At 58.0% G+C, this 27295-nt stretch overlaps 2 protein-coding genes across 5 annotated transcripts; both read left to right on the forward strand.

Annotated features, from left to right (window-relative positions):
* Positions 1 to 3729: 3729 nt before the first annotated feature.
* Positions 3730 to 20407, forward strand: MERTK (MER proto-oncogene, tyrosine kinase). Of its 3 annotated transcripts, none has more exons than XM_048298007.1 (19): positions 3730 to 3979; positions 7384 to 7705; positions 7818 to 7918; positions 8033 to 8206; positions 9357 to 9443; positions 10016 to 10131; positions 12349 to 12532; positions 12753 to 12904; positions 15072 to 15225; positions 15501 to 15654; positions 16740 to 16825; positions 16918 to 17013; positions 17200 to 17280; positions 17415 to 17507; positions 17595 to 17713; positions 17922 to 18031; positions 18199 to 18358; positions 18647 to 18783; positions 19877 to 20407. In XM_048298007.1, exons 1-19 carry the CDS (start codon positions 3910 to 3912, stop codon positions 20349 to 20351), a joined length of 2871 nt encoding a protein of 956 aa, XP_048153964.1. In that variant the 5' UTR covers positions 3730 to 3909; the 3' UTR covers positions 20352 to 20407. The 3 variants fall into 3 exon arrangements, with proteins under 3 accessions (XP_048153964.1, XP_048153967.1, XP_048153966.1); XM_048298010.1 differs by having other exon boundaries at positions 15534 to 15654; XM_048298009.1 differs by having other exon boundaries at positions 15075 to 15225.
* Positions 20408 to 21526: 1119 nt separating this feature from the next.
* Positions 21527 to 27006, forward strand: FBLN7 (fibulin 7). Of its 2 annotated transcripts, XM_048298054.1 has the most exons (8): positions 21527 to 21590; positions 22802 to 22961; positions 23061 to 23231; positions 23615 to 23740; positions 23823 to 23960; positions 24377 to 24514; positions 25652 to 25790; positions 25884 to 27006. In XM_048298054.1, the coding sequence occupies exons 2-8, from the start codon at positions 22844 to 22846 to the stop codon at positions 26254 to 26256; spliced, it is 1203 nt and encodes a 400-aa protein (XP_048154011.1). In that variant the 5' UTR covers positions 21527 to 21590; positions 22802 to 22843; the 3' UTR covers positions 26257 to 27006. The 2 variants fall into 2 exon arrangements, with proteins under 2 accessions (XP_048154011.1, XP_048154010.1); XM_048298053.1 differs by lacking the exon at positions 21527 to 21590 and having other exon boundaries at positions 22675 to 22961.
* Positions 27007 to 27295: the final 289 nt, after the last annotated feature.

The raw sequence follows: 27295 nt of genomic DNA on the forward strand, positions 1-27295 counted from the left end.
GGATCATCTTTAAGGTCCCTTCCAACCCAGTCCATTCTGGGATTCTCTGATACGGCGCTTAAGAAACTACTCCATGGGACTGATGGGGCTCCTGCAGCCACCCCTGGGCATGTGTACAACCCTCTTCCCAACATTCCTCATGCTCATGACATGGATTAGCACAAATCTCTGTAAGTCTGGGCTCTGCTGACTTATCCCAGCTAAAATCCCGGCTCCTGGCACACAGGAGGGGCTGTTCTCCTGTCTGGAGTGGAGGGAGGTTTTATCATCCCCTCTCCCTCCTGGATGGGAGTGAAGGTTGGGAAAGACCTTTCAGATCATCAAGTCCAACCATCAACCATCACCACCACCACGTTCACCACTAAACCACGTCCTCGCATTTTTTGAACAATTCCAGGAATGATGACTCCACCACTTCCCTGGGCAGCCTCTTGCAGTGCTTTACAACCCTTTCTGTGCCCATAGGATGTGTGCCCCGTCCAACCTGGCCTTGGACACTTCCAGGGATGAGACATTCACAGAGTCTCTGGACAACCTGTGCCAGGGCCTCCTCAGCCTCCCAGGGAGGGATTTCTTCCCAATATCCAGTCTAACCCTCCTCTGAAACCTGTATGGAGCACCCCGATGGGAACTGAAAGGACAAATGATTTGTTTTCAAGTTTCGCAATAATCAAAGGAGAAGGGAGAAGCTGGGGATGAATCGAAAAAAAACCTTGAAACTGGGGTTTGGGGTTCTTTGGTTTAAATTGGGACAGAAACACTTCTCAGAAAGGAGAAGCAGGATGGGAAAATCCCAAGTCCAACCTCTGCTTTTGCAAGATGATTTGCAGAGCAGGAGAAATTGTCCTGGGAAGAACCAGCTGAGCCAAGGGACAGGATGTGCCCGGTAAGAGCCGCAGTGTGTCCCAGTGCCCAGAGCAGGCAGAGCAAGAAAAAGGCATTTTAGTGGCGTCACAAAATGTTCCGTTTTTCCCTGAAAATTGTTTGGGAGCTGCATCCTGTGCCTGGGGTTTAGCACTGAGCACAAACGGGCCAGCTGCCCTCAGCTAAGGACGGGTTGCCAAAGGAGTTTGGCATTTGAAAGAACAGGAGTCCCTGCAAATTGAAATAAAAGTAGGCCCAAAGAGGAAGCAGAAATAAAGGAACAATTTAGCAAAATGAAAATAAAACCACAGAAATAGTCAGGGGGAAAAATACCCTCAGCAAATAAAAGCCCACAAGTCTGATTGCCGAATGCCATTTCTGCTAAACAATCCGATTTCCCAAGGGTTGCGTTGACTCCGAGGTCTCCCAAAAGTCTGGCGAGGAAACGGAGTCGATGCTCTGAGGTGAAACTGCAAAAAAGGGTCAGACTCGGGCACCTGCAATGCTGGGATCCTGCCAAGGGAGAGCTGAGGATCCCTGTGGAGAGGGTTTTAACTGCGCACCCAGGCAGGGGAAGCTGTGAGGATAAGGATCTCTCCCTCTGGAGCAGGACACAGCAGGAAAACAGGGACTGCTGCGGTGATGGATCGGATAACCTTGGATAGCAACTGGTTTAGCTGGTTCAGTGCCGATCCTGCTGCTCAGACAGGCAGGCTTTGTTTCCAGGAAAGGTTCTCCCTCCTTGCTTTGACATCAGTTGCCTTTTCCCCTCTCCTGCTGCCCCAGGAGGTGTTCCTAGGGCCAAATGCCAACCAATTCCTAGCCCCGGGCAGCGGGAACAGGGGGCTGCTGTTTGGGGAGATCTGGTGAGGCTGGGGCCAAAAACCACGAGTGGTTTGTGTGGACATCCCCCAGCAACTGTTGGGTTTGGGCTCCGAGGTTGGAAATCCATCATCTTGCTCCAAAAAAGGCCACTCCAGTATTCCGTATGCTGTGAGGAGCAGGAAGGAGGATGGCAGCGAGGTATCCAAGAGCCAAAGGAGTCAGACTGGCTCCTGCCAGCTGCTTCCAGGCCTTTCCTATCACAGACCTCACCTGAGAGCTTCTCTGATTTCTCCTCTCTGGCTTTTTCCTCCCTCTCCGTGCTCCAGCCTCTTCCTCATGTCAGGTTGTGCAACAAACCCTCTGGAGCTGGAGCGGAACTCAACCTGCTGCAAAGAAATGACCCAAATCAGGGGATTTTTAGGAGCTGCTGAAATCCTCTTTATGTTCCTGCATGTTCTCGTTGTTTGCTTTTTTAACTCCTCTTTTGCACAAGCTGCTTCTCCTCCCCACCCCGTGTTAGTGGGGCGACTTTATCGTGATGCAAGGGGCCATTCCCACTCTGCAGCCCACAGAGTCCAAAGGCTTTTCCATTGCTTTGTTCCCAAAAATTGCAAAGCCAGCAGCAGCAGCGAGGAATGCAGCCAGATCAAAGTGCACCCGTGCGCCAGAGGCTGACCGCAAATGACAGCCATGGGACAAATGTCTGTCCCTGGTCTCGTCCTGCTCCCTGAGGGATGCTGGATCCACAGGGAATGTGCCCAACATCTGGAGGAAAAGCAGTGCTGCTGGAGCTGCACGGAAGGTGCTCCAACTTCTTGCAGCAGCTTTAGTGCATTTTCCTTCTCCCCTTTCCTTGGGGCCTCCAACTCCATGAGCCCTTCCGTGGCTGCTGATGGCTTCAAGATGTGGGAAGCTGGGAGGAAAACTCAATCCCTGTCACCAAGGCCTGGGAATGTGCAGTGAATAAGCAGCTTTGCAAGTCAAAGAAGTCTGGGAGTGATTTGTTGGGGTTTTTTCACTGAGTTTGAGAAAGTTTTTCTTCCCAGTTGGAAAAGGCTTCCAACTGGCTTAGGTGTGGTTCTGTTCTTTGGGAAGAGTGCAGCAGGCAGTGACTTGTGTCACAGGTTCAGGGAGCAGCAAGGTTGGTGCAGAGAAATACCAGTGCCTTTCAGCCACTTCAGCAGGCTGCTGGCTCCCCAAATCCCAGTCCCTTCCCCTGGTGGGGGAAACACTCACGGCCTCCATACGCCGTGGTCTCAAATGTGTCCATGCAAGGCCAGTGTCTGGGCAGGTTCTAAATATCCGGAAACTCCCTTGTTTCCTTCCCACGGCACAGGAGATGTCCTCAGTTTGCCTTGGGTTAATGGCTCATGTTGGTTTCACTTGGGTCTTCCTCCTTTCCTTGGTTCTGTCCCTGTCCCCTCTTGTCCCGCTGGTGTGGCCCAGGTGAGAAGGAGCGTTCCTGTCCTGGAGAAAAGGAGGTTCGGGGGGGACCTTGTCACTCTCTACAAGTGTCTGAATCATGGAATGGGTTGGGTTAGAAGGACCTTAAAACTCATCCCATTCCTTGCCATGGGCAGGGACACCTTCCACTAGCCCAGGTTGCTCCAAGCCCCATCCAGCCCGGCCTTGAACACTGCCAGGGATGGGACACAGGAAGTTGCAGCCAGGTGAGAGCCGGTTTCTGCTCCCAGGTAACAAGTGGCAGGACAAGAGGAAGCTGCCTCAAGCTGTGGCAGGAGAGGTTTAGGTTGGACATTGGGAAAATCCCTTCACAGAAAGGACTGTCCAGCCCTGGCACAGCTGCCCAGCGGCAGTGGTGGATCCCCACCCCGGCGGGGTTTAAAAGCCGCGTGGCACCTGCAGACAGGGCTCAGCGGTGGCCGCGCAGCTCTGGGGCAGCGCCGGTGCTGCCCTGTCCCTCCCCCGCCGCGGGAGGCGGACCGGGGCCGGGCCGGGGCGGGGCGGGCCGGGGCGGGGCGGGGCGGGCCGGGCCGGGGCGGGGCGGGGCGCTGGCGGCCCCCGGGGGCGGCGGAGCGGTGCCCGTCCCGCTGCGGGGCCGCTGCCAGTCCTGCGCCCGCTGCCCGTGGCGGAGAGGTGCCGGTGCTGGTGGCGGAGCGGTGCCGCCGCTAGCCGTGTTCCCGGTGCCGGAGCGGTGCCAGTCCCGGTCCCGGTGCCGGAGCGTGGCGGTGGCGCTGGCGGTGCCGTCGCTGGCGGGCGATGGTCGGCGGGCGCTGGGCGCTGCTCTGGGCGCTGCTGGCGGCCCTGCGCCCGCCCCGCGGAGCGGCCGGTGAGTCCGCGGGGCCGCGGAGGGAGCCGGGGGCGGCCCTGGCACCGGGGAGCCGGGGAGCGGGGCTTGTCCGGGGCGCGGGGAGCGGGGCTTGTCCGGGGCGCGGGGAGCGCTTCCCCCGCGGGCGCTGCTCCGGGCCGGGCTGCGGCGTGGGCGCCCCGCGCTGAGCGCCCGGCGGGGCCCGGGGGAAAGCTGCGCGGGGAGCTCCCGACGGGTTTCTGGCCGCATCGCAACCCGGAGGGGGTCTGGCTGTCCTGCGACACAGGGTCTGGCTGTTCGGGACACATGATTTTGGCTGTGCTGGGACATAGGGTTTGGCTGTGCTGGGACACACAGTTTGGGTGTCCTGGGACACAGGGTCTGGCTGTTCCGGGGCATGATTTGAATGTCTTGGGACACGCAGTTTGGCTATAGCAGGACACAGCTCTGCCTCTGCAGCGTGGTCCTGTCCCAGCACTTCGCTGCCTGATGTGCCTCTGCTTGCCGGGGACACCACCACAAACTGTGGCAGATCGGTCTGGGATTTATCCCGTTAGCCATGAGCCAGCTGCGTAGTGATGCTGGGAAAAATCCTCGAGAATCACCACGGTTTGTGGCGCTTTGCAGGTGGCTTTTCAACTTTATGTGCAGAAAGAAATCAGGAGATAAAGTAATTTTTGGACTTTCAAAAATCCTGTCATTAGGGCTGCCCGACCTTTGGGGCACCTGGGGGACTCGGAGTCAGCGTGCAGGTGGAATTTAGCAGGGAAGGCAAGAATGTGTTTGCTTTGGGCAGGGAGGAGTTAAAGTCCTGACTGTCACAGCAGGAGCCTGCAGTGAGAGGAACTCTCTGTGGATGTAACCAGGAATCCTGGGCTGGTTTGTACAAAAGGTGTTTGAATGAGGAAAATCTCTTTGGATTCAGGTGTGGCCCTGGGGGAAATTAATTTATTACAATCATAAAACCATTTGGCTTGGAAAAGATCATCGAGTCCAATGTTAACCTGACACTTCTGGGTCCACCACAGTTCCCAGGGGATGGGGAGGTTGGAAACCCCACAGGCAGGGCCTCCTTATTCCTCCTGCTCAAAAAGTGCCTGAGCAGAAGCTGTTGGCAGCAGGTGAATTACTCCCAGCAGTGGGAATTCCAGGGCTAGGGATGCAGGCAGCATTTTGGCAGACCTGGATGCATCATGACTGCAGTAAAGACCTTGTTGTTTCAGTCGTGGGGTGTGCAGATCCCTGCTTGTTGTTCCTCATCCCCAATGAAGTATCCTGCCCGATTTTCCTGCTGAAATTTCTCTCTCCATGGAGAAAGGCACGCAGGACCTGTGCAGAAAGATCTGCCTCTGTTTGCCCTGGAGTTTTGCTGCAATTCCAGGTGTTCCAGGAGAGCAGCAGTGCCCTTGCAAGTGGTTTGATTTCCACGCCAGCTTTTCCCTGAGGCCTGGCTGTGGTTAGGACGGGAGCTGCTCCGGCACCCACGCAGGCACGCCGGGCTTGCAGCTCCCTGGCTTTAGCCTGGGATTTTAGAGCCAGCCTAACTGCTCTGGACTCAAGTAAGAGCTGTCCTGCCACACAGGATGAGTCCCTTCCAAAGTGCCGTGAGGATATCCCCATCCCAAACTTCAGGGGTACCTAAAGGCAGTGCTGGAGATGAGGAATTCCTGCACTCACATGAGTCAGAGAGGAAAATATTTCATTCCTGGGCCAGCAAACACCTCGTCCCACTTAATTAGTGTGAAAACAAGGCTGAGATCCTCCTTGCTCTTTGCCTTTAAGCTTGAGGCAGCCCAGGGAAGCAGAAACCATCCCGGGACACGGCACAAATCCACGTCCTCCCCGGCCAGGGGTCCGTGCCGGGGGAGCTGCTCCGGCATTTCAAATGGAGCATGAAAACAGCAGCGGGAGCTTGGATTGTGCCAGGCAGGGAGTGGCTCCAGCCTGAGTGACCTCTGGGAAGAGCAGGGCAGGGAAGGGAATTTGGGGTCGCAGCTTGTTTGCATGTGGCAGATCCTCAGGGAGCTGCTGGAGAGCCGGCTGCACATCCATGGCTGTCCCTGCAGTGTTGCAGCAGTCACATGGGCTCTGTTTGTGCTGGGATGGGAGGCTTAGGGAAGCAGGTTGGAAAAGCTGCGGCTCTTTTTGTTTTTTTCTGAAAGGGAAACCCATTGTGCTGCGGGAGAGGCAGGGAGAGCCTCCCCCTTCCCTCTGCACCGAGAAACCCTGCTGGCTTTCTGTCCTCAAGCAGCATTTCTTGAGGGTTAAAAACAGGGAGAGATTTAGCAAAGGGATCTATCCAGCCTCAAAATCGAGCTGTGTTTCTTGGCTCTGGGAAAAACACACCAGGCTCGTGCCCCAATACTCACAACAGGGATGACGTAGCTTTAAAAACTTGTTGTTTGATGTTTGAGGGCTAAAACCTGCCCAAAAACCAAACTCAGCTGAGCTCAGGTTCAATCAAAACTGTGCTTTCTTTATCTTCTGAACTGTGAGTGGTTGTTTAGCTTTGCTTTCTTGGAAAAGGGAATTAATTTAGTTGAAATTCCTGTCCGGCACAATGCTGAAAGGGAGGTTTACCACTTAGCTCGGGGTTGCTGATGGCTGGGAAAGCCTCAGGAAGCTCAGAAACGGTCCAGGAAAACCCACCTCCACGTGGTGGATCCCATAGATGTGATCTCCTCAGAAATCCACGTTTTTTGGGAAGGGAGTTGCTTTGTATGGAGCTGTTCTCTGGGCTGGGTGGGAAGTGCTGGGAGGGAGGGGGAAAATGCCATTTGGTCATTTGGAGGTGGGGCTATGAAGTCCTCAAAAAGAGCTTTCCCTTGGGAAAAAATGTGGGAGAAGACCCTGGGAGAGCAGCACTTAACAGCAGCTGGCTCCTATACACTATCTAAAGGCATTTCTTCATCCATCTGCAGCTCTTTTCCCGGGGAAGGCAGTGGAGTGGAGGCACTTAGCAAAAGTTGACTCAGAGCATGTCCCGCTCTCCCTGTCCTGGGAAGGGACAGGCTCCTGGCAGAGCCTAAAATCAGCGAAATTCCAGCCGGGAGCTCTTCCTCTGCCCCAGCTGAAAATGCTTCAGATGAGGCCCCGCAAGGGGTTTGCTGGAGTAAAGTCCCAAATTCCTGCTGCCCAGGGATCCTTTTATATTCCAGTCCCGGGGGTGTAATGCAGCAGGAATAGCTCCTGCCTCTCCCCAGCCCAAAGAAACATGGCTGAGTGTTTTCTTTAGCTTGGGCTGCTCCTGTTTGTTTTAAAAAGGACTTTTTTGGAGGTGCTGCTTGTCCAGAATCCTGGGATGACATTTTGGGGAATGGAAATGAGCCGCCTTTAATTATTCTCGGAAGCAGTGGGGTTGTTTTGCTGCGAGGTCTCCAAAACTTGCCAGTGGTGGTGGTGAAAACGCCCGGTGTTCCTTGCAGAGGGTGCTGAGGGAGCAGGAAGCGTGAGGCTGTACCTGTGGGCACATTCCCGGCGTTCCCAGCGGAGCACCAGGGAGGAGCCCGCAGGCAGCTCCGTGGGACAGCTCAGATTCAGCCCCACGGTGCGACACGTGGTCATCAACGAGCACAAGGACGCCACCTTCAACTGCTCCATCAAAGTGCCTCAGGATCTGCTCCGGCCCGATGCCCCGGGAATTTCCCTCTGGAAGGACGGGAGGGAGCTGCACGTGCTGAATCGCATCTCCAGCAGCCACTTTGAGATCCCCGATGAGGAGGAGGTGGCCATGACCTCCACCTTCAGGTGAGTGCCGCTGGTCTTCTGGAGCAGGTGGGAATGAGGGATGCCCTGAGGGCTGGTTCCTGGAAAAATGGGAAGCCACAAGCCCTGAGGTGGTGTCCGTTCTGTCCGGCAGCATCCTCGGCGCCCAGCGCTCGGATAACGGCTCCTACGTCTGCAAACTCAACGTCTCTGGCGTGGAGGTGGTGTCCGACCCCATCCTGGTGCGGCTGGAAGGTGAGCTGGAGCAGCTGTGGAGTTGTGTCCCGGCTGAGTGACTGGGAGCTGGGAGCCAGAAATGGGGAATCCTTTGCTTCCCTGTGAACCTCTTGCTTCCCCGTGTCCGTGCAGGTCTCCCGCACTTCATCCACCAGCCTAAGCAGCTGAACGTCACCAGGAACAGCCCCTTCAACCTGACGTGCCAGGCTGTGGGGCCTCCGGAGCCTGTGGAGATCTACTGGTTCCAGAACAATACCCAGCTCAACCAGAAACCCCACATCTCCCCGTCAGTCCTGACCGTGCCAGGTGAGCCAGGAGCGTCCCTGCCACGGAGTCTCTTTGCACGGGACACACTGCTGGGAATGTGCCTTGTGCCATCCCCCTGCTTGGAGGGGCTGTTCCCGTGCCATGCACAGCCCTGGGGCCACTCTGGGGCAGGAAGCCCCATCCGACCCCCTCTGGCTGCTGCCAGAAATCCCTTTCTTGGAAGAGGCAGGATACTCAAGTGACTCTTTTCCTGAGCAAGCAGCAGATTTTTCTGCCAGCCTCTGACTGTGCCAGCAGGAGTCCGGCTGCTCTCCTGGGCTGCTGGAATGGTGGTCCCCACTTTGTGCCTCTGGAAGAGATTGGGATGCCCCTGTGCTGTGTGTCTGTGACAGCTGGTGGCACCCAGGGAGAACAATCCTTGGTGTCCCATAAACCCCACTTCGGTTTTGCTGCACTTTGAGGCAGAAGATGGGGGATTTCTTGCTTTGCTGGTGAGGAGGAGGCTGGTGGTTAATTAAGAGCTGGGCTATAATTGCCCGGTCTTGGCATCCAGCGGCGGGTGGCCTTTAAAAGGCAGTGAAAGCCGGAAGAAGTGACTCATTCCTCTTGGATGTCCTCGCATCCGCCTGGCACCCGCGAGGCTGGGTCATTGGAGCAGAGCTGCTCCTGGCCCAGGAGCCCTGGCAGCCCGAGGCACTGCTGCCATGAGCCTACACTCCCCACGTCCACCTTGGCATGGGACAGGAATCCCGAGCCCGGGGTCGCCTCAGGCGGGCCGGGACAATCCGCCCCGGGGTATTTCCAGTGGTCCTTCTCTGCCATCAGCTGGGGGGTTTGAGCAATCCTTGACCAGCGCTCCATCATCTGACCAGGCCGTGGTGGGGGCCCTTCTGCTTTCTGCCTTCCCCCTTTTGGAGGGAAAGTAACCCCTTCCTCAGGAGCTTGTGCAAGGGCTCCGTAGGGACATCCCGTCCCTGCCGGGTCTGGCAGCCACGGCACGCGCGTGCTCCCGGCGTGGGAGTGGGGCAGCTGCCGCCTGGGTCACCCCCGGGCACTGGCAGCAAAAGTGCCACAGAGGGAAGTGAAAAAAAGGCTAAGAAAGGAAACCCTGAGGGTTTGCAGGTGGGGAGCTGGTGGGGTTGGGATGGTTTTGGGATATGCAGGGAACAGGGCTGTGTTTTCCTGGCAGGACTCAGCGAGCCGGCGCTGTTCAGCTGCGAGGCCCACAACAGCAAAGGCCTGACTGCATCCAGCCCGGGCCAGGTCAACATCAAAGGTCAGCTCCTGTTCCCTGTTAAACCTCTGTGTCCAAGTCTCCACACTACCCGGCACTCTTCCTTCACGAGCTGAGGGAGATCCCGGTTTCAATCCTATAGTTAAAATCCAGTGGGGTCTGGTTGTAGTGTGGTCATCCCAGTTCGGTCATCCCAGCATCGGGGTGGGGGAGGGAGCACCAGAAATGAAATTTGAAAGCAAAACTGTCAGCTTCAAAGTGGGATTCGGGAAGGGCTGCATCGCTCCTTTCCTTCCTTCACAACCAGGGTGGTGCTCCATAGGAATTTTCCATAGGAAACAGTGGAAATTGCAGACATTCCTGATGGGAGTCGCTCCAGCAACGCGAGGAAGGTGTTCCCCAAAATAAGTCGTGGCCTCTAAGCTGCCCAGAGCAGTCACAAATATAGAAATGGCCAAAATAGTCCTGAAAGTGACATTTTTGTGCTTCCCTATCCGGTGGTCCGGCGCATCCGCAGAATTCGGATGTGGGGTCACACACTGAGCCCTGGGAGCTCCAGGGAAAAGCCACCATGCCATGTTTGTGTTTAGGCTGCCCTTGGCTTCTCCCTGCAGGAATTCCATCGGCTCCCCTCAGCGTGCAGGTCCTCAACAGGACAGCCCACGGAATCGGGATATCCTGGGTGCCGGGCTTCGATGCCTTCTCTGCCTTGAACAGCTGCAGTGTCCAGGTAGGCATCCAGAATTCCTGTATCCCTGCAACTCCCCCACACGGATGCTCCGAGGCAGGTGGAAGTTGCTGGTGTTTGCATGAGCTGCACAGATTTCATGGAATCCTGGTTTGGGTTGGAAGGCCCTTAAAATCATCCGGTTCCAACTCCCTTCCAACACCTTCCGCTATCCCTTGGACAGGGATGTCCAGGCCAGGGATGGGGCAGCCACAGCTTCTCTGGGCAACCTGTGCCACGGCCTCACAGGGAAGAATTCCTTCCCAATATCCCACCTAACCTTGCCCTCTGGCAGTGGGAAGCCATTCCTGCTTGTCCTGTCACTCCATGCCCTTGTCCCAAGTCCCTCTCCAGCTCTCTTGGAGCCCCTTTCCACTGGGCAACGCACTCAGGTTACGCTGCCTTTTCATGGAGAGATTCCCAGAAATGCTCCAAGTGGCTCCTCGGGAGACTCTGCAAGCCTGGAGGTGCTGCAGCCACACGCTTGTCCTGGTTAAACCCTTCCCAACCAAGCAGCATTCCCAAAGCCGGGATCTGGAGGGGCAGGTTCCCCTCAGCTCCCCATTCCTGGACAACTCAGGGAATGCCACCTCCGTGGGTGGAGCCCGCAGGCATTTTCCACCTGCTGCACGTGGCTGGCTTTCCCAGTCCAAGCCCATATTGCTGTCTGATGGATACAGTTTTTATCCTGGAAAATCTCCACTCCAGCTGGGATAGCACGTGGAGAGAGGCAACCTTTGAAGCCAGGTAAAAGTGAAAGGAATTCCAGGGAAGAAAGGTACCAGGGCTAATATTAGCACCATGTCCTGCTGCTGCCTTCCAGCTGGAGCTTGGGAGGCAGGGTGGAGAGCCAAGGAATTTCCTATGACTTAACATTCCTGGTCTGTCTGTAGGAAGTGGCCTTTGGAAAACAGGAGAGGGATTCTGGCAAAAACACAGCTGTGACTCAGCCCTTTTGCTTCTGTCCCCTTAGATAATCCCCGGCGCCCCGTCCCCCACCCCCGAGCCAGTGACTCATTCCCGAGGGCTGCAGCTGGCCCACCTGCCAATTCCAACTGGTGCACTTCACAAACATCCTGATTTCCGCCAAAATCCATGGATTCGATGGATTTTATTCTGAGAAGACAAGTTGAGGATTGGGCTGGATGCTCAGGATGTCTGGTCCCGGAGGTGTCGTGTGTGTTCCTCTGGTCACTGCTCGCCTCTCTCAGAGCACCTGGGGACAGCTTGGGGATGGAGGTGGCATTCCCTGACTTTTCCAGAACACAGGCAACCCCTCAGCTCCTTCCCATTGTTTCTAAGGAATGGGGAGCTGAGGGGAACCTGCCCCTCCAAATCCCGACTTCGGGATCGCTGCTTGGTTGGGAAGCATGTGACTGGGACAAGCGTGTGGCTGCAGCAACCCCAGGCTTGCAGAGTCTCCCAAAGAGCTACTTGGAATATTTCTGGGAATCTCTCCATGAAAACCTGAGGCTGAAGGCTGTTCTCTTATATTTTGGCTGGGAAACAGATGCTGAGACCATCCTGGGATACCATGGGGGGTTCTTTTGATTGAGCACAAGGACAGGTCTCCTGCCATCCCAAAATCATGGATGGAGGCTTTGCAGAGGAGTGCACGACCTTGTGCACATGGGTTGGGAGGTCCTTGTCCTTGCTCTTCCCTCTTTCCCCCTCTGTCCCAGTCCAGGTAGTGCTTCCCACAAAATGAGATGTTTCCTGGAAAGCTGCAGTGGCTCTGTGGGCAGCTCCAGGGGGGCTCCACATTCAGCAATTTGTCTTTCTATGAAAAGCAGGACTTGGTTTTGGGATGTTGAATCCATCCATGCTACTAAATGTGACAAGGATTGGGATTAGGCCCGTGACCTCCCACTGAGATAAATCCTATTTTCCAACGGTGCATTGCACAGAAAAAGGGCTTTATTTTGTTTATCTGGGATGTGCTGCCTGGTTATTTTATTTGGCGCTCCTTTTGCTCCATGCCACAAGAGACAGCAGATCATCCCTACCTCCTTCCCAACATCCCTGGAATGTTCCCAACTCCACACGTGCTGGAGCCCTCTCCCTGTGCCCTGTGAATATCCTGCCATGAGCTTTTCCTGCAGGAACTGTTGCCTGCGGAGTTGGGATGGGAGGCAGGGCTCCGGATCCTGTTTTCCAACGTCTCTCCCTGCAGGTTGTTGCTGACTAATCCCTGTTTGTGGACTGATTTTCCAATTCAAGGTCAAGGGAGTTGTTCCAAGAGGCAACGTCTCCCTTCAGCCCTTCCAGACCTCGGTGCCTCCCCACGTGTTTCACATCCAGCAGCTGGAGCCCATGGAAGAGTACAACATCCGCGTTTCCTGCGGGAATGAGGTGGGCTGGTCGGCGTTCAGCCCCTGGATAACGGCCAGCACCACCGAGGGAGGTAGGAAACGGGGAGTGAGGACTGGGAAGGGTTTCCCTGCCTCAGTGCCTCGGGATGAGATGCTGCTCCGGAGTCCTGGTTGCTCCCAGGGTGGGGAAGGAAAGTTCCCCGTTTTCCGTGGGCTTTCTGCTTGAGCTCCAGCTCGTTTTCCATCAGATTCCCACATTTCTGCATCCATTCTCCTGGATCCCCTCACCTCCTTTCCCGATGATTCCCGCAGCTCCGACCACGCCGCCGCTGAACGTGACGGTGTCCTTCAATGAATCCAGCTCCTCGCTGGAGATCCGCTGGGTGAAGCCATCCCTGGAGAGGATCCACGGGGAGCTCCAGGGCTACCACATCTGGTACAGGTGGCACAACTCCGAGGGCATGGTGAGTCACCAGGGAATGGGGAAGAACGGCTAAATCCTGGAAAAAATCCCGGCAGGGATGTCCAGATGGGTTATGGTGCTTCCATGGATTCTTTTGGAGCTCATTTCTTTGCTGTCTCGGGCTTTCATGGGCGCTTCAAACCACTCCTGGCCTTGCATTCCCTGGATTTTGAGCTGTTCCTTACTCAGCTGGGATTTATCCCATGCACAGCATTTCAGAGCTCGAGGAACTCCTTGGCCCAAAGGCCTCTCCGTGACTGCATGAAATCACCTGGCACACCCTGCCTGCCTTTTCTAGGATTTGCGAAGCAGCTGCAGGAATTTGCAGCTAGGGCAAGGTTGGGCCGGGCTCTGGGCTAAAGATCCCATCCAGAGCCCGTGGATAACAGCAGGGATGGATCCAGCTGTGGTTTGGGTTCTGCCGTGCCAGGCTGGCGGAGTGACCCCAGCTGGAAACAGTGACTCATCCCGCTTTTTTTGTAGGATGCTGCACTTTCTGTTCTCCTTTTGCTCCTCCGTATAGATCCAGCCTGAATGAAGCCAGAGAAACAAAATCATGGTCTTGTGACTCGGAAAAAAAGTGCTGACAGGAGCTGTCTCTCTGCAGCAAAAGGCTGAATCCAGGCCTTGCCCTTTAAGCCCTGGGAGATTTGTTGTTGCTGTTTTCGTTGTTGTTGTTTTCTGTCCGTTTTTCCAGCTTATGGAGTGAATTTTTTTCCAGTTCTCAGTTTTTCCATGAGTCTGAGGCACGAGGCTGGAGTTCTGCCTACTCGAAAAGCTCCTTCTAAGGTTGGACTCAGGGATCTCAGAGGTCTTTTCCAACCTAAGTGATTCTGTGAGGATGATTCCGTGAAGTAAAGGTCCCTGAGTTGTGGCCCTGCACAGGCTAAATCTGGAGTGCCCCAAAATAACCAGCAGTTTTTGCAGGATAAAGTCAGGAAGAAGCTGGATTTCGGTGTCACAGGGCCACCTGCAGGCCTCTCCACAACCAGAAAATTCCCCAAAATTGGTTTATTTTCCTCTTTAACCAGCAGTCCTTGTTGGAGCCACGGCTTCCGGCATTGGGACAGGGAGAAATTCCTCAACTACCACAAAACTCCTAAAATCCCATGGATTTGGCAGGTCTGCCCTGCTTTGTGCTCACGGCCTGGGCCTGTCCTCAGATGACACAGCAGAGCCCTCTGGGATAGGGAAGGATCCCAGTTTTAGGCTGGTGGTAGGGAAAGGATCCCATGTGGATACAAGGAGGAGGAAGGCAGGAATGTGGGAGCAGAGGTAACAAGAGGTCCCTGCTCCTGTCGCTGCCCGTAGGTGCAGACACATTCCCAGGGTGTTTCACATCCCTTTCCGTGGCTTTTTTGGGACAGGGAGCAGAAACTGGTTCCCTCTGAGAAGCTGATTCCCTTTCCTTGTCCACCGATCCCCCTCAGCTCCATTCCCTCTCCTCGCCCTCCGATCCCCCGCAGCTCCTGCTCTTCTGTGGGACGTTCAGGAAGGAGCCAGGCTCTGCTGGGCACAGCAGCCTGCCAGATGTTCTGGCTGCAGCTGCCAGCTGTTTTGCAGCTGGAAATCGGCAGGGAGCAGCAGCATCCAGGAAAGGATGGAATTTGCAGGGAAAGACTGCGGTGTTTTTACCAAGCCACGCTGCCTCTTGCCATGGCACCAGCCAGGGAAGCACGTAAAAAGCTGGGATATAATTAGCTGGGCACAAAAGCCGCAGGCAGAAAATACCTGCCCTAGGATCTACTTCTGGAGTGCTTGGAGGATCCCACCAGGAGCACACGGATCCCTGGGTGCTGGGGCTCACAGGGCTCCCGTGGCTGAAGTGGCCGCAGCGGAGGCCGAGGGTCACAACCCGTGTGACCGGAGCCTTTCCCTTCCTTGCCAGATCCTTCCCTGCCTCTTTCTGGCCCTGGCTGCTGCTGCTGCGAAGCAGAGAGGGCCAGAAAGGCTGGGACTGAACGGGAAGCGCGGCTCAGCTCCGTTCCCGATCCCATCCGGCCCTCGCACACAGGGCCATTCTTCTCCCTAAATAGCCGGGTGCCGCACTTCCTCCGGGCTGCGAGAGCAAAGCGGCTCCAGGGGTTGCCAAGGGGACGGTTCTCAGTAAGTCCCCAGCTCTCCCTGCCTTCCCCAGCCCAGGATTTTCTTCCCCTTCCTCTCTCCAGCAGAACGTCTCTGCCGAGGCCTGGCGGAACGGCAGCGTGGCCGTGCTGCCCGTGGTGGCCACCAACGCCTCCTGCTCCGTCCGCGTGGCCGCCGTCACCAAGGGGGGCGTGGGACCCTTCAGCCTTCCCGTGGAGATCTTCATCCCTGCCAGCGGTAAGGAGGAGCAGGGCGGGATGCTGGGAGAAGCGCAGGGTGTGCTTTCCATGAGGCCCTTGGGCACGGCTCCATCCTCCTTGGGATGCTTTCCCTGTCAGCCAAGGATCGGGGAGCTGGTCCTGGTTTGGGAGCAGGAAAGCCTCGCTCCTCATTCCCTCTTTTCCCGTGTAACCCTTTGGGCTGCGCTGAAAACCCCTGGGAATTCCTGCCCCAAGCCCCGGGTGCTGCAGGCTGACTCTTTCACCGGCTCCATTAACAGGATATTTTCTTAGGATTAATAACCTCAGCCCCCTCTTCGACTCCAGCCTCCGGGAATGCCGACTCCTTTGTCATAGCCCTGGGATTTATCTGTGGGACAATTGCCGTCGGATTCATCCTCTGCTTGACCGTGGTCATCCAGAAACGATGCGTGGAGACAAAATACGGGTAAGGGGATGGAAAACGGGGCAACTCCCAGGGGTGGGTGGCCAGCAGCCCCTGCTGGATTTGGGGACAAGGATTCTGTCCCCAGGACTGACGTTGTTACCACAAGTGATGTTTGTTATGCCCGTGGTGAGGGACTAAGTGGATTTTTGTTTCCCCTCCCTCTCTTAGCTCAGCAGTTCACCTTTTGCTCACTATTCCTATTTTTAAAGGGAAGTGAACTTGTGCAACTTTGTGGGGGAGGTGTTTCAGCACGGAAATGAGAGAGCAGAGATGTCACTGGTCACCAGAGGGTGACCTGGACCCAAGGGAATGGCTGGAGCTGTGGCAGGGGAGGGTTAGGCTGGATTTTGGGAAGAGATTCTTCCCCCAAAGGGAAGTGCCCAGGCTCCCCAGGGAATGGGCACAGCCCTGAGGCTGCCAGGGCTCCAGGAGTGCTTGGCCACCGCTCCCAGGGATGCCCAGGGTGGGATTGTTGAGGTGCAGGGCCAGGAGCTGGGCTGGATGATCCCTGTGGGTTCCTTTCAACTCCATGATTCTATGAGTCCATAATATCCCATGGCCTAGAGAAACCCTCCTGCCTCATCCCACGCCGGGTTCAATGGCCCGGCATTGTTTAAAATCACGGACAAAGGGCTGTTTTCTCCTGCAATAACCCAGCACTCCTCACTCCTCCTTGTGACTTCCCAAGTGGCATTTAACTGCTCACAGTTTGGAGCAAGGATCCCTTTCCTAACTGGTCGTTGTCACTCTTTCCCTGCTTTCCCAGCTCTGGAGCATCATGCCCCGTTTTTTTTTTTCCCAAAGCTGGACTCTGCAGGGCTCCAGCAGAATTCCTGCTCCTTGACTAGGAAATGAGTGTCCTATTTCCTCCCCAAAAGCTCCGTGACTCACTCCTTGATGGGTCAGCGCTGTTTGCAGAGCTGTTGTTTCACTCAGACCTTGCAGGAGGTGGTGCTGATCCAGGAAAGAGGAAATGGAATGTGCATTTCCCCTTTTCCTCCGGATCCCCCAGGCTCCTGCCCCTGCCACGCTGATTCCTCCATCCAGCTGAAGGGGCCCTAGCAAATGTGTTTGTGTCCCCCCAGGAATGCTTTCAGCAGGAACGACTCGGAGCTGGCAGTGAACTACACGGCCAAGAAGTCCTACTGCCGGAGAGCCGTGGAACTGACCCGTAAGGATCCGTTTTTATCCCTCTGGAAGGGGCTGGAGTGGGATACGGCAGCAGATGGGATGTGCCTGAGCTCCTGTTCCCCTCTCCTGCAGTGGGAAGCCTGGGGGTCAGCAGGGAGCTCCAGCAGAAGCTGCAGGATGTGGTCGTGGACAGAAACGCCCTGAGCCTGGGGAAGGTCCTGGGAGAGGGTGAGCAAAACTCATCTCATTCCAGCCTCCTGCCACGGGCAGGGAACCTTCCCTGAGCCCAGCTTGTCCTCCTCCTGTCACTGAGGAGGAACAAGCCTTTGTGGCTCCATCTTGGGGCATTCCAGATCTTAGGGATGTGGTGATGTCCTGAAAGGATAAAGGGGCTCCTTCTTTCCCGTGGTGCAGGGGAGTTCGGATCCGTGATGGAGGGACGGCTCAGCCAGCCTGAAGGGGCCCCACAGAAGGTGGCTGTGAAGACCATGAAGTGTAAGTTGTCTCCCTGCCCCACAGGACTTGCTGTTTGTCCCACTGGATACCAGCATTCCCAGTACATCTCTCAGGAACAGCATCCTGGCACCATTTGGGGTTTTTAAAGCTCTTTCTTCCTCTCTGCTTCCCAGTGGATAACTTTTCCCAAAGGGAGATCGAAGAGTTCCTCAGCGAAGCAGCGTGCATGAAGGACTTTGACCATCCCAATGTCATCAAGCTCCTCGGTAGGGGCTGTCGCTTCCCGCCCTGCCATTTGGGTGGGCCCAGATCCCTTTGTCCAGGCCGCTGTGTGAGTTGTCCGTGTTTCCCAGGGGTGTGCATCGAGCTGAGCTCCCTGCAGGTGCCCAAGCCCATGGTGATCCTGCCGTTCATGAAGTACGGAGACCTGCACAGCTTCCTGCTCCGCTCCCGGCTGGAGATGGCCCCACAGGTAGGGAGCACCGGGAGCAGAGGAGCCGGCTGGGATCGGGGTGGGAAAGGAATCCCCCTGCAGCTCCTGCAGGCTCGTGGCTCAATGAATGGCAGGGTCTGAGGGGTGAGAGCTCCGGTGCTGCCGTGGGCTCATCCATTGGGATGGCAGCCCGGCGCAGGGAAGCCTTTTGGATCAACGCTGCGTAACCCCCACCTTCCCTCCCCAGTTCGTGCCCCTGCAGACCCTGGTGAAGTTCATGGTGGACATCGCCCTGGGCATGGAATACCTGAGCAGCCGCAACTTCCTCCACAGGGATCTGGCAGCTCGGAACTGCATGTGAGTGTTTTCCTCTGCCCATCCCATGGGATGAACACCTTGTGGGTTTACGGCACAGCTCTGCTCCCTTCAATAAAACTTCCCTTGGTTTCGAGACACAGAGCTCAGCCTGGGCCTCGTGGCTCAGGAGGTGGCCCTGGGGCCGCGCTGATGCCCGTTCTTCCCAGGCTGCGGGACGACATGACGGTGTGCGTGGCGGACTTCGGGCTCTCCAAGAAGATCTACAGCGGCGATTACTATCGGCAGGGCCGCATCGCCAAGATGCCGGTCAAGTGGATCGCCCTCGAGTCCCTGGCTGACCGTGTCTACACCACCAAGAGTGACGTGGTAGGTCCCCGTGCCTGGAGGGACAGTCCCCTGGGCTGAGCCACGCCGTGCTCCCGTTGGTGTCATTCCCTGGAAGTGCAGGAGCCTGTCGGAGCCCTTTTGCTGCCGGCACAGTCGGTTCCTTGAGTGGGCCGCTCGCCTCCGCCCTGGTCATTCCCGGTTTTGGGAGCACCACAGCTCTGCCCATTGTCCTTGGGACGCCAGGCAGTGACCTTTCCCCGTGAAAAGGTTCTTTCATTCCTCCTGGAAGTGTCCCCTCAGCCCTGGCCTTTCCCTTTGTGCCGGCAGTGGGCATTCGGTGTCACCATGTGGGAGATCGCCACGCGCGGGATGACGCCGTACCCAGGGGTGCAGAACCACGAGATCTACGAGTACCTCTTCCATGGGCAGCGCCTGAAGAAGCCCGAGGATTGCCTGGATGAGCTGTGAGTGGTGGGATCCCAGCTGGGAAAATGGGTTTTCCCAGGAACAAACCCCTTAATGTTTGCACGACATGCCTAAGGAAGGCCAGATCCTAGAGCAGAGCGTGTGTCAGCATCTGCTGAACTCCAGGCAGAAATCCCAGCAAATATCCTGAGGGGAAGCAATGGGTTTGTAGGGCTGGCAAGGTCACCAGGAACAGTCAGTGATGGGACCTTTTAGCATGTTATTTATTTTTTGGATTTGTTTCGGCCGAAAGGTCCTGGCTGGTGATGCTCCTCTTCATCCCCCAAAACTCCCTCTAGGGCCCTTCCTCGCCTCAAATCCATAAATCTGGAAAGGGAAAACGTGGAAAACACAAACCTCTGAATTTCTGAGCAGCTCAGCAAAGGCCTTTCTCCCAAGCTTCCTTCCCGAGTTTTTCTCCAGTGCCATTAGAGCTGAAGATGTTCAACCCCTCATGGCTGAGAGCCTTGAATCCAAACCGGATAAACAGAGCTGTACAACGCTTCCTACAAGGCTCCTCTCTCCACTGCCTGTTCCTGAAGGAAGCAGTGCAGGGACCTCTAAGAATCCAGCCTGCTCCAGGGCAGAGAGGCTGGCAGGGACATGCTGGGAGCTTCCAGGGCTCCCTGACATCCAGCCTGGGAGCAGGCACCTGCCAAGGGAGGGACTGGGCGTCCCAGACATGGAGCTGGCATGTTCCCAGGGAACAGATCCCAGGGCTGCACTGGAAGAGACTTGTCACACTTCTAAAGCAGCTTGGGCTGATAAATCCATGTGCTTGGGAAACAGCCTGAGCAGAGGGAGCTGGTTTCGCTTTGATTTAATGGGAATTTCAAGGCTTGCCCAGCTTGGAGGGAAACTGGGAATACGTCCCCATACCTTCCATAATCCAGAGAAGTGCAGGCTGCCCAGAGAAGCTGTGGCTGCCCTATCCCTGGAAGCGTTCAAGAACGGCTTGGAGCAACCTGGGATAGTGGAAGTGCTGCCCCATGGCAGGGGGTGGGACTGGATGAGCTTTGAGGTCCCTTCCGACCCAAGCCATGCTGGCATTCTGGGATCCTCTGTTAACCGCACTCCTCTCCCGATTCCCAGGTATGAAATAATGTCTGAGTGCTGGAGAGCTGACCCTGCCACCCGCCCCACCTTCTCCCAGCTCAAGGTCCAGCTGGAGAAGCTGCTGGAAAACCTGCCCAGCGCCAAGGCTTGCGGGGACGTCATCTACATCAACACCGGCCTTCCCGAGCAGAGCCCAGACTCCACGCAGGATTCGGGCTTCCCGCAAGCGGACTCGGATTTGGACGCCGGGGAGGCGTCGGAGCCCGGCTCCCCTGGCACGGAGGCGGCACTGGTGGCCGTGGATGTGCACCCCAGCGAGCCGTGGGCCACCAGGTACGTCGGGGAGGAGCAGCTCGGTGGCCCCGTGGAGGAGCCCTACGTGCCACTGCTTCCCTGCCAGGCCTCGCAGCCGGGGAGCCGATGGAGCCAGGCCGGCACTTTGCCGGCGTCGGAGCGGCCGCGGGCCGGGAGCCGCGGGGAGGACTCGGAAGTGCCGCCAGGAATGGTGTGAGCGGCACCAGGGCAAGGACACAGAGGGAATATTTTAATAAACACTCGTCTCTTTTATTTATCAGCTCCTGCACGGTGTTCCTGGTGGAGGCTGGCTCTGCCTGGGAGCCCTTTCCTGGGCTGAAGTCCCAGGGGTTTGGAATTAACAGTGGAATTATTTTGCTGTAATTTTTCATCTTTTCCAGAAGGAGCAGAGCGGGGTGGGGCGGATGGTGCTGAGGGGCAGCCGGCCTTGCAGGGCCTGGTGTTTTCCCGCTTCTCCATCATGTGTGGAGGTTTTTGGGATGGGCAGCCCCAGGATGATCAAGGCTCCAGCTCTACAGCCTGCTGGGGCATTTCACACCGCAAGAAATCCCCGTGGAAAACAGCAGCGGGAGCCCCAATGGGAACAGCGGGTGCTCCCACATTCCCTTCTCCCTGATGGGTTTCCATCCATCCCATCCCTGTGCCGAGGAGCCGTCGCTCCTGCTGCAGCACCGGGGAAATAGGAGCCTGAGGGGGGTCCCGGGAGGGCTGGACCCCCCCCCCCCCCCCCCCCGTGCCGTGGCCTGGCCCTTCCCTGCTGCCCCTTCTCCGTTTGGGGGGAATTCTGCTGCTTCCGGAGCTGGGGCCACTGGGCAGCAACTGGAGCCGGACCCAGCACCTCTCTCGCCTCTCCTTGGGGGGAGCTGGGCTGGGAATGGGGGGACCGGGCTGGGGAGGGGGTGCAGGAGCTGGAGAAGGGGGTACCGAGCTGGGGAAGGGGTGCAGGGCGGGGAACGGGTTTCCCTGCCCGGCGCGGGTGGTCCCGGCCCCGCCGGAGCGGGGGGGCTGTCGAGGGCTCCCGCACGGTGCCCGCTCGTCCTGGCAGCACCAGGAACAGCTTTGCTGGGGGTAAAAGCCACGCAGCCGCACCCCGACCGCTGGGCATGGATGCCCGTGGGATGGGTGCCCGCGGGATGGATGCCCGTAGAGCCCGGCCGCTGTCCCGGGGGAGGGATGCCCGCAGAGCCCCGCCGCTGTCCCGGGGGATGCGCGGGGCCGGCCCGGCGCCGGGGCGGGGAAGCGCCGCGTCCCCTGCACGGGGCAGCGCGGGGGCGGCGCGGGCGGGGCGGGGAGAGCGCGGGGCAGCCGGTCCCGGAGAGCGGCGGGGCCGCACCGCACCATGGCGGGGCCGCGGGGGGCGCGGGGCCGCCTCCCGCCGCTGCTGCTGCTGCTGCTGCCGCTGCTGCTGCCGCTCCCGGCCGCGCCGGCCGCCCAGGTGAGCGGGACCGGGACCCCGGGAGGGCTTGGGGGGGGGCACGGGGCTCCTCGCCGCTTCCCGCTCGCTCCCCGCTGCCCGTGCGCCTCGACAGCCCCGCAGCGCTGCCCGCGCTCCTGCCCCGGCAAACAGGTGGGCAAAGCCCCAAGCCGCGCTTAAACCGCGCTTGAGCCGCGCTTAAAGCGCGCGCGGCTTCTCTCGGGCTCTTTCTGCCCTTCTTACCCCGCACCTGAAGCTGCCCCCGAGCACACCGGAAGCAAAGAATCCCCGCTTGGGGCTTTTGGGGTGGATTTTCCAGCTTTGCCGTGGCTCAGCATCCCGCCGGAGCTCGCGCTGGCTCCCGGAGTTAAACCCAGCCCTAACAAAGAGCTGTTTATTAAAGCCAGCGACGCGCCAGCATCTATTTGCTTTTGCCTGCCTTCCTCTGGGCTCGGGGTATCCCAGAGCTGCCAGCAAAGCCCGGCTCATCCCCCCCCCGGCAGCCCGGGACCCCCGAAACTGCTCCCGGGAAGCAGAGGACACCGAGCGCGTCGCTCGGGCTGCTGTGTTTGTCCTCCCTCAACCCTCAGCAGCTCTTTGGAAACGGGAATCATTCCTCAGTGCGGTTATGGAAAGGGGGAAGAAACGCCTTGGACCAGGTGGGGCAGAGCCCACCAGCTCCGCTCGCTTTCCCGGAATTCCATCGCCCCCAGCCCAGTCCCTGTGTGCTCTCTCCTCACTGCGCTCCCCGGATTTCGGAACTCTGGAGCTGGCTTTGCTCTTTTTCCTCGGCTTCAAGTCAATTCCACAGGAATCCCATAATAACGGTGCCCGTCTCCGGCATGAGTCAGTCCCGTGGGAGCGATCGGTTTGCAGGCAGGAGTCCCACCAGCGTTCCTGGCCCCGGCAGAGCTCACAAGACAGCTGTTTTCCTCTTCTTTTGTCATGTGGAAGCGGGACAGGGCTGGAGCTCCAGCAGGATGAAACATGAGTTATAGCATCTCTCCCACAAAGCCATCCCAGCCCTGCCTGCAGCGCAGGCCTAGGTGGAAAAAACTCCTGGATCGGGGGAAGTGGGGGGGGGGGGGGAACACAAAGTCAGGGTGCTCAGGGGGCAGCGGATGCTGCGGAGCTCCCGTGCCACGGGCAGCAGGTTGGCTCCTGGGCGGAGTGGCAGCACAGGGAGGTCCCCAGCGCTGTCCCCATCGCCGCCCCCATCCCTGTTCCCGCAGAGCTGCCTCAGCAGGCAGCAGCTCCTGGCTGCCATCCGGCAGATGCAGCAGCTGCTGAAGGGGCAGGAGACGCGCTTCTCCGAGGGGCTGCGCGCCGTGAGGAGCCGCCTCAGCACCATCCACGCCTCCCTGGCCAAGGCCGCGCCGGAGCCGCCCGCCGGTGAGTCCTTGGGACAATATTCCAGGGAAATAACAGGTCAAGGGTGGCTTGGAAGCATCGGGCCCGCTCCAAACTCATCCCCCTCCCACGGTCTCGCAGCCTCCTGTCCTGCCCTCCAAGCCCCTGCGGATGGGAGGAAGTTCGGCAGCAAATATTTGGTGGATCACGAGGTTCACTTCGCCTGCGATCCAGGCTTCCAGCTCCTGGGCTCCAGCACACGGATGTGCCAGGCCAACGGCAGCTGGACAGGCCAGGAGCCCCACTGTGCAGGTACTGCTCATTCCCTGCCCTGGAATGTCCTTTGGAAAAGTGGATTTATTGAAACACGGGGGGATATTGGGGTGCTCCAAGTGGGGAGGGTTCGCAGCTGTCCCCCAAAGTTCTAGGGATGCTGCAGCTCCCACGGCTTTGGGATGACCCCGAGTGCCAGCCAGCCAACATCCCAGGGATGCTGCAGCTCCCGTGCGTTGGGATTTCTCAGTCTTAAGGAAAACTGGGAGTTGCAGCTGCAGCAGCTCAGCAGGAGAGATGAGGGGAAACGCTGTCCTGGCTATGACGTGCCGTAGGGTACCAGAGCATCGCGGCGCGCGCAGCATTCCCAAGGCTTGCTTCCCGAAAGGAGGTAACATGGAACGTGGCTGCTTTTCCCGCAGAGATCAGCCACTGCTCGAGCAGCCCCTGCCAGAACGGCGGGACGTGCCTGGAGGGGCTCAGCCACTTCAAATGCCTCTGTCCCCCGCAGTGGACCGGGACCACCTGCCAGTACCAGGCTCAGACCGGTGCGTGACCCTTACTGGGGGATAAATGGGAATACTTCATCCCCAGCTCATCCCAGCTCCCCATCCCGCCGTTTCCCCGCAGCTCCTCCCACGTGGAGCGTGACGGACGACCCGGCGTTCAGCCGGCAGCCCCGCTGCGCCCAGATCGCCCAGACCCAGCAGTGCAGCTGCGATCCCGGCTTCCACATGAGCGGCACGGCTTCCAACGGGATCTGCCAGGGTGAGCCGGGATAGGGAGGGATGCGGGGCTGGCTCGGTGCCTGTTCCCCACACGGAGTCACCGAGTCACATGGGAAGGGACCACAGGGGCTCAGCCCCACCATCCCAGAGCACGCGGCACGGGATTGTGTCCAGCTGGCTCTGGAATACCTCCAGCGAGGGGAGACTCAGCCCTCAGGGCCATCGGCCGCTCCTCCGAACTCCCTCAGGGGGCTCCAAACCCTTCACCCCATGGATGGATGAGCTCAAACCGGGCCCAGTGTCGCCCTCTGCGGGACGCCGCTGGTGACAGCCCTGCCTGGAATCTGCCATCGGCCCGTTCCCAACCCTCCTCACGGCCCGCTCCTCCAGCCCGCGCTCGCTCCTGGGTTTTCCTGGAGGCTGGAGTGAGATGCTGGTGAATCCCTGTCTCCGCAGACCTCAACGAGTGCGAGGTGTACCAGCAGGAAGGGGGACCCCGGCTCTGCGCCCATGCCTGTGTCAACATTCCCGGCTCCTTCCGCTGCTCCTGCCCCGCCGGATACGTCCTGCTGGGCGACGGCAAGAGCTGCGAAGGTGAGGGGGCTGGAATCCACTGGTTCCCAAGTGCTTTGTCATTTTCCCCCCCTTTTTTCTCCATTTCCAAGGGAGAGTTTGCTGTGGAGGGGAGGGGGATGATGGAGCGATGCTTTGCGGGATGGCAGCAGATGGAGGATGTTTGGATTGGCGGGAGCTCTGGCTGGATGCGGAGCTGGATGGGGAAATGAATCCCAGGATTGTGCTGGGGAAGGGAAGGGAAGGGAAAACTCCAGAGTGCTTCAAAAATATCACTAAAAATTAGAAGAAAATGCTGGAAGCATGGCTGCTCCTCTCCCTTCCCTCTCGTCTCCTTCTCCTTCTCCTTCTCCTTCTCCTTCTCCTTCTCCTTCTCCTTCTCCTTCTCCTTCTCCTTCTCCTTCTCCTTCCCCTTCCCCTTCCTCTTCCCCTTCCCCTTCTTCTTCTCCTCTCCCTTTCCGTCTCCCTCTTCCCTCTCCTTTCCCTCTGTGGATGATGGAGCGACACTTTGGGTCTGCACCTCCCTGAAAATGACCCTGCTATGGCTGTGGGGATGTTCCTGGAGCAGAGAATTCCCGGGAAGAACCAGAAGTAATGTTAAACCCCCAGAATTCCAGGATCAGCTCAGAGGGTGGCAGCATCTCCCCCAGTCCCAAAGGAATTGGGGTGCAAGTGGAAGGCAGCGGGTGGGGATGGTGGGAGGCCACAACTGCTGGAAGCCTCCTGAAAAACAGGGAATTTTTTGTGCCCCAAGTGTTGATGGCTGCAGTTCAGGGTGAGAAAAATCCCACTTTCCCCTTTGCTCCCTGATTTTCCTGTGTTCCATGGCATCTCGCTAATGCTCCCAGCAAATCCTCTGCATTCCAGCTTCTGCCAGGTGTCCCACGGGGGTTCAGTAAATAAAAAGGGATGGGGTTTCCAAACAACCGAGCAGAAAGTTTGGAAAAGCAGCTGCCTTCCTGCTGGGAAAGGGCTGCTGTTAACCCATGCTGGCCCAGGGCAGAGCCTGGGGAGAGGAGCTGGAATTCTGGGATGCTCCCATATTTTTTGGATTGCGTTTGACCCGTTTTAAGGTGGTTTTGCCTATTTTCTGATGGCAAGCTGAGCTCAGTTGGAGATTTCCAGGCCCTGACTGCACTTCCCTCCCCTGTTTTCCAGATGTTGATGAGTGTTCCTTATCCCAGGATAACTGCACGAGCGGGAGCACCTGCATCAACACTGGCGGGGGATTCCAGTGTGTCACGCCCCAGTGTCCCCCGGCCGCCGGCAACGTCTCCTACGTCAAAACCTCCCCCTTGTAAGTGCGGGGCACAAAATCCATGGATCCAACACCAGTGAGGGGCACGGATGCCGCATTCCCAAAAATCTCCCGTTGCTCTTCCTTTCGCAGCCAGTGCGAGCGCAACCCGTGCCCCATGGAGAGCCGCTCGTGCCACCAGGCTCCCAAAACCATCTCCTTCCACTACCTCCCGCTTCCCTCCAAGCTCCAGACTCCGGCGCCGCTGTTCCGCATGGCCACGGCGGCGGCTCCCGGCCGGCCGGGACCCGACAGCCTCCGCTTCGGCATCGCGGGCGGGAACAACCGCGGGCACTTCGTGGTGCAGCGCTCGGACCGGCACACCGGGGAGCTGATCCTGGTGCAGAGCCTGCAGGGGCCCCGCACCATCCACGTGGACGTGGATATGGCCGAGTACCTGGACCGCGTGTTCCAGGCCAAGCACCTGTCCAAAATCACCATCTTCGTCTCGCCCTACGCGTTCTAGGGGTGCCTCCTGCTCCCTGCTCAGCATCCCGCGGCTCCTGGGGCAATCCCAGGCCGGAGCTGCTCCGCAGCCAGCCCGCCTCCCCTCTGTCCCCAGGTTCTTCTTCCCGTGTGGATTTACACCTGCCGAGGTAGATTTACACCACCCAGTGAGGTGGAACGGCAGCGGGAAGCCCCGTGCTCACCCCTAGCTCCAGAGGGACGATGTCCTACCACAGCAGATGGAAACCACAGCCCCGATTCCCCTTGAATTCCCGTTTTTCCCTTTTGGAAGCAGTGAAGCTGAGCGTGCAGGAGGAGGGAGGCTCACGGCCTTCCCTGCACTCCTCCCTTGCTTGCCTGGAGTCCTGCTCCCTAAAAACACACTTCCACTTCCCTTTGGATGCTGAGAATCCCCCAGCAGCCTGTGGGGATTGAGGTCTGGTGCTTTAATTCCTTGGGATTGATCAGGGCTGGAAAACTCCATGAACATCCCCCTGGGTGCCCTCCTTAGCAAGCAGGGCAAAGGAGGAATCCCAGGGCTATCCCTGCTCCTTAAACCTCCCAAAGGGGGATCCCCCATGGATCCTCCTCGCAACGGAGCTTCAGCTGCATGTGGAGGTGGGAATATTCCCTGCTCCATCAGTCAGAGCCTCCATCCCAGCGTAGGAATGCTGGGAAGAGCTGGGATTCAGCTTTTCCCAGGGGGATGCACCCTCCTGCTTGTGCATGTTCTGCTGGATTTAGTACAATTAAAGGATGACGTAAAGGATGTCACCGGAGTGAAGCACCTATGTGGGGATGTGGGGAATGCTCATCTGGAGCAGTGCAAGGGGAATTGGGATCTGGGAGGGGCAGAACCTGTTATCCATGGTTCTATTTTCTGCTTTATGTTGTTTGGGAGGGGGCTCATTCCCACTGGAGCATCCTCATCCCTGAGCATTCTCAGCCTGGAGCATCCTTTCCCCCAGGAATCCTCATCCCTGAGCATCCTTTCCCCTGGGAATCCTCACCCCCTGGCATCCTGCTGAGCTGCACCCACTAAAGCCATTCCCACTCCT

The sequence above is a fragment of the Corvus hawaiiensis genome, chromosome 3 (genome assembly GCF_020740725.1).
Source record: "Corvus hawaiiensis isolate bCorHaw1 chromosome 3, bCorHaw1.pri.cur, whole genome shotgun sequence".
In the NCBI taxonomy this organism is placed as follows: domain Eukaryota; kingdom Metazoa; phylum Chordata; class Aves; order Passeriformes; family Corvidae; genus Corvus; species Corvus hawaiiensis.

What these genes read in the sequence shown, in the direction of transcription:
- MERTK (XM_048298007.1), top strand. Translation starts at nt 3,910, where the DNA reads ATGGTCGGCGGGCGCTGGGCGCTGCTCTGGGCGCTGCTGGCGGCCCTG. An exon ending in CATCCTGGTGCGGCTGGAAG is followed by an intron (nt 7,919 to 8,032) that starts GTGAGCTGGAGC and finishes GTGTCCGTGCAG; the next exon opens with GTCTCCCGCACTTCATCCAC. An exon ending in GATCTTCATCCCTGCCAGCG is followed by an intron (nt 15,226 to 15,500) that starts GTAAGGAGGAGC and finishes ATATTTTCTTAG; the next exon opens with GATTAATAACCTCAGCCCCC.
- FBLN7 (XM_048298053.1), top strand. Translation starts at nt 22,691, where the DNA reads ATGCTGCGGAGCTCCCGTGCCACGGGCAGCAGGTTGGCTCCTGGGCGG. An exon ending in TTCCAACGGGATCTGCCAGG is followed by an intron (nt 23,961 to 24,376) that starts GTGAGCCGGGAT and finishes CTGTCTCCGCAG; the next exon opens with ACCTCAACGAGTGCGAGGTG. An exon ending in TACGTCAAAACCTCCCCCTT is followed by an intron (nt 25,791 to 25,883) that starts GTAAGTGCGGGG and finishes TTCCTTTCGCAG; the next exon opens with CCAGTGCGAGCGCAACCCGT.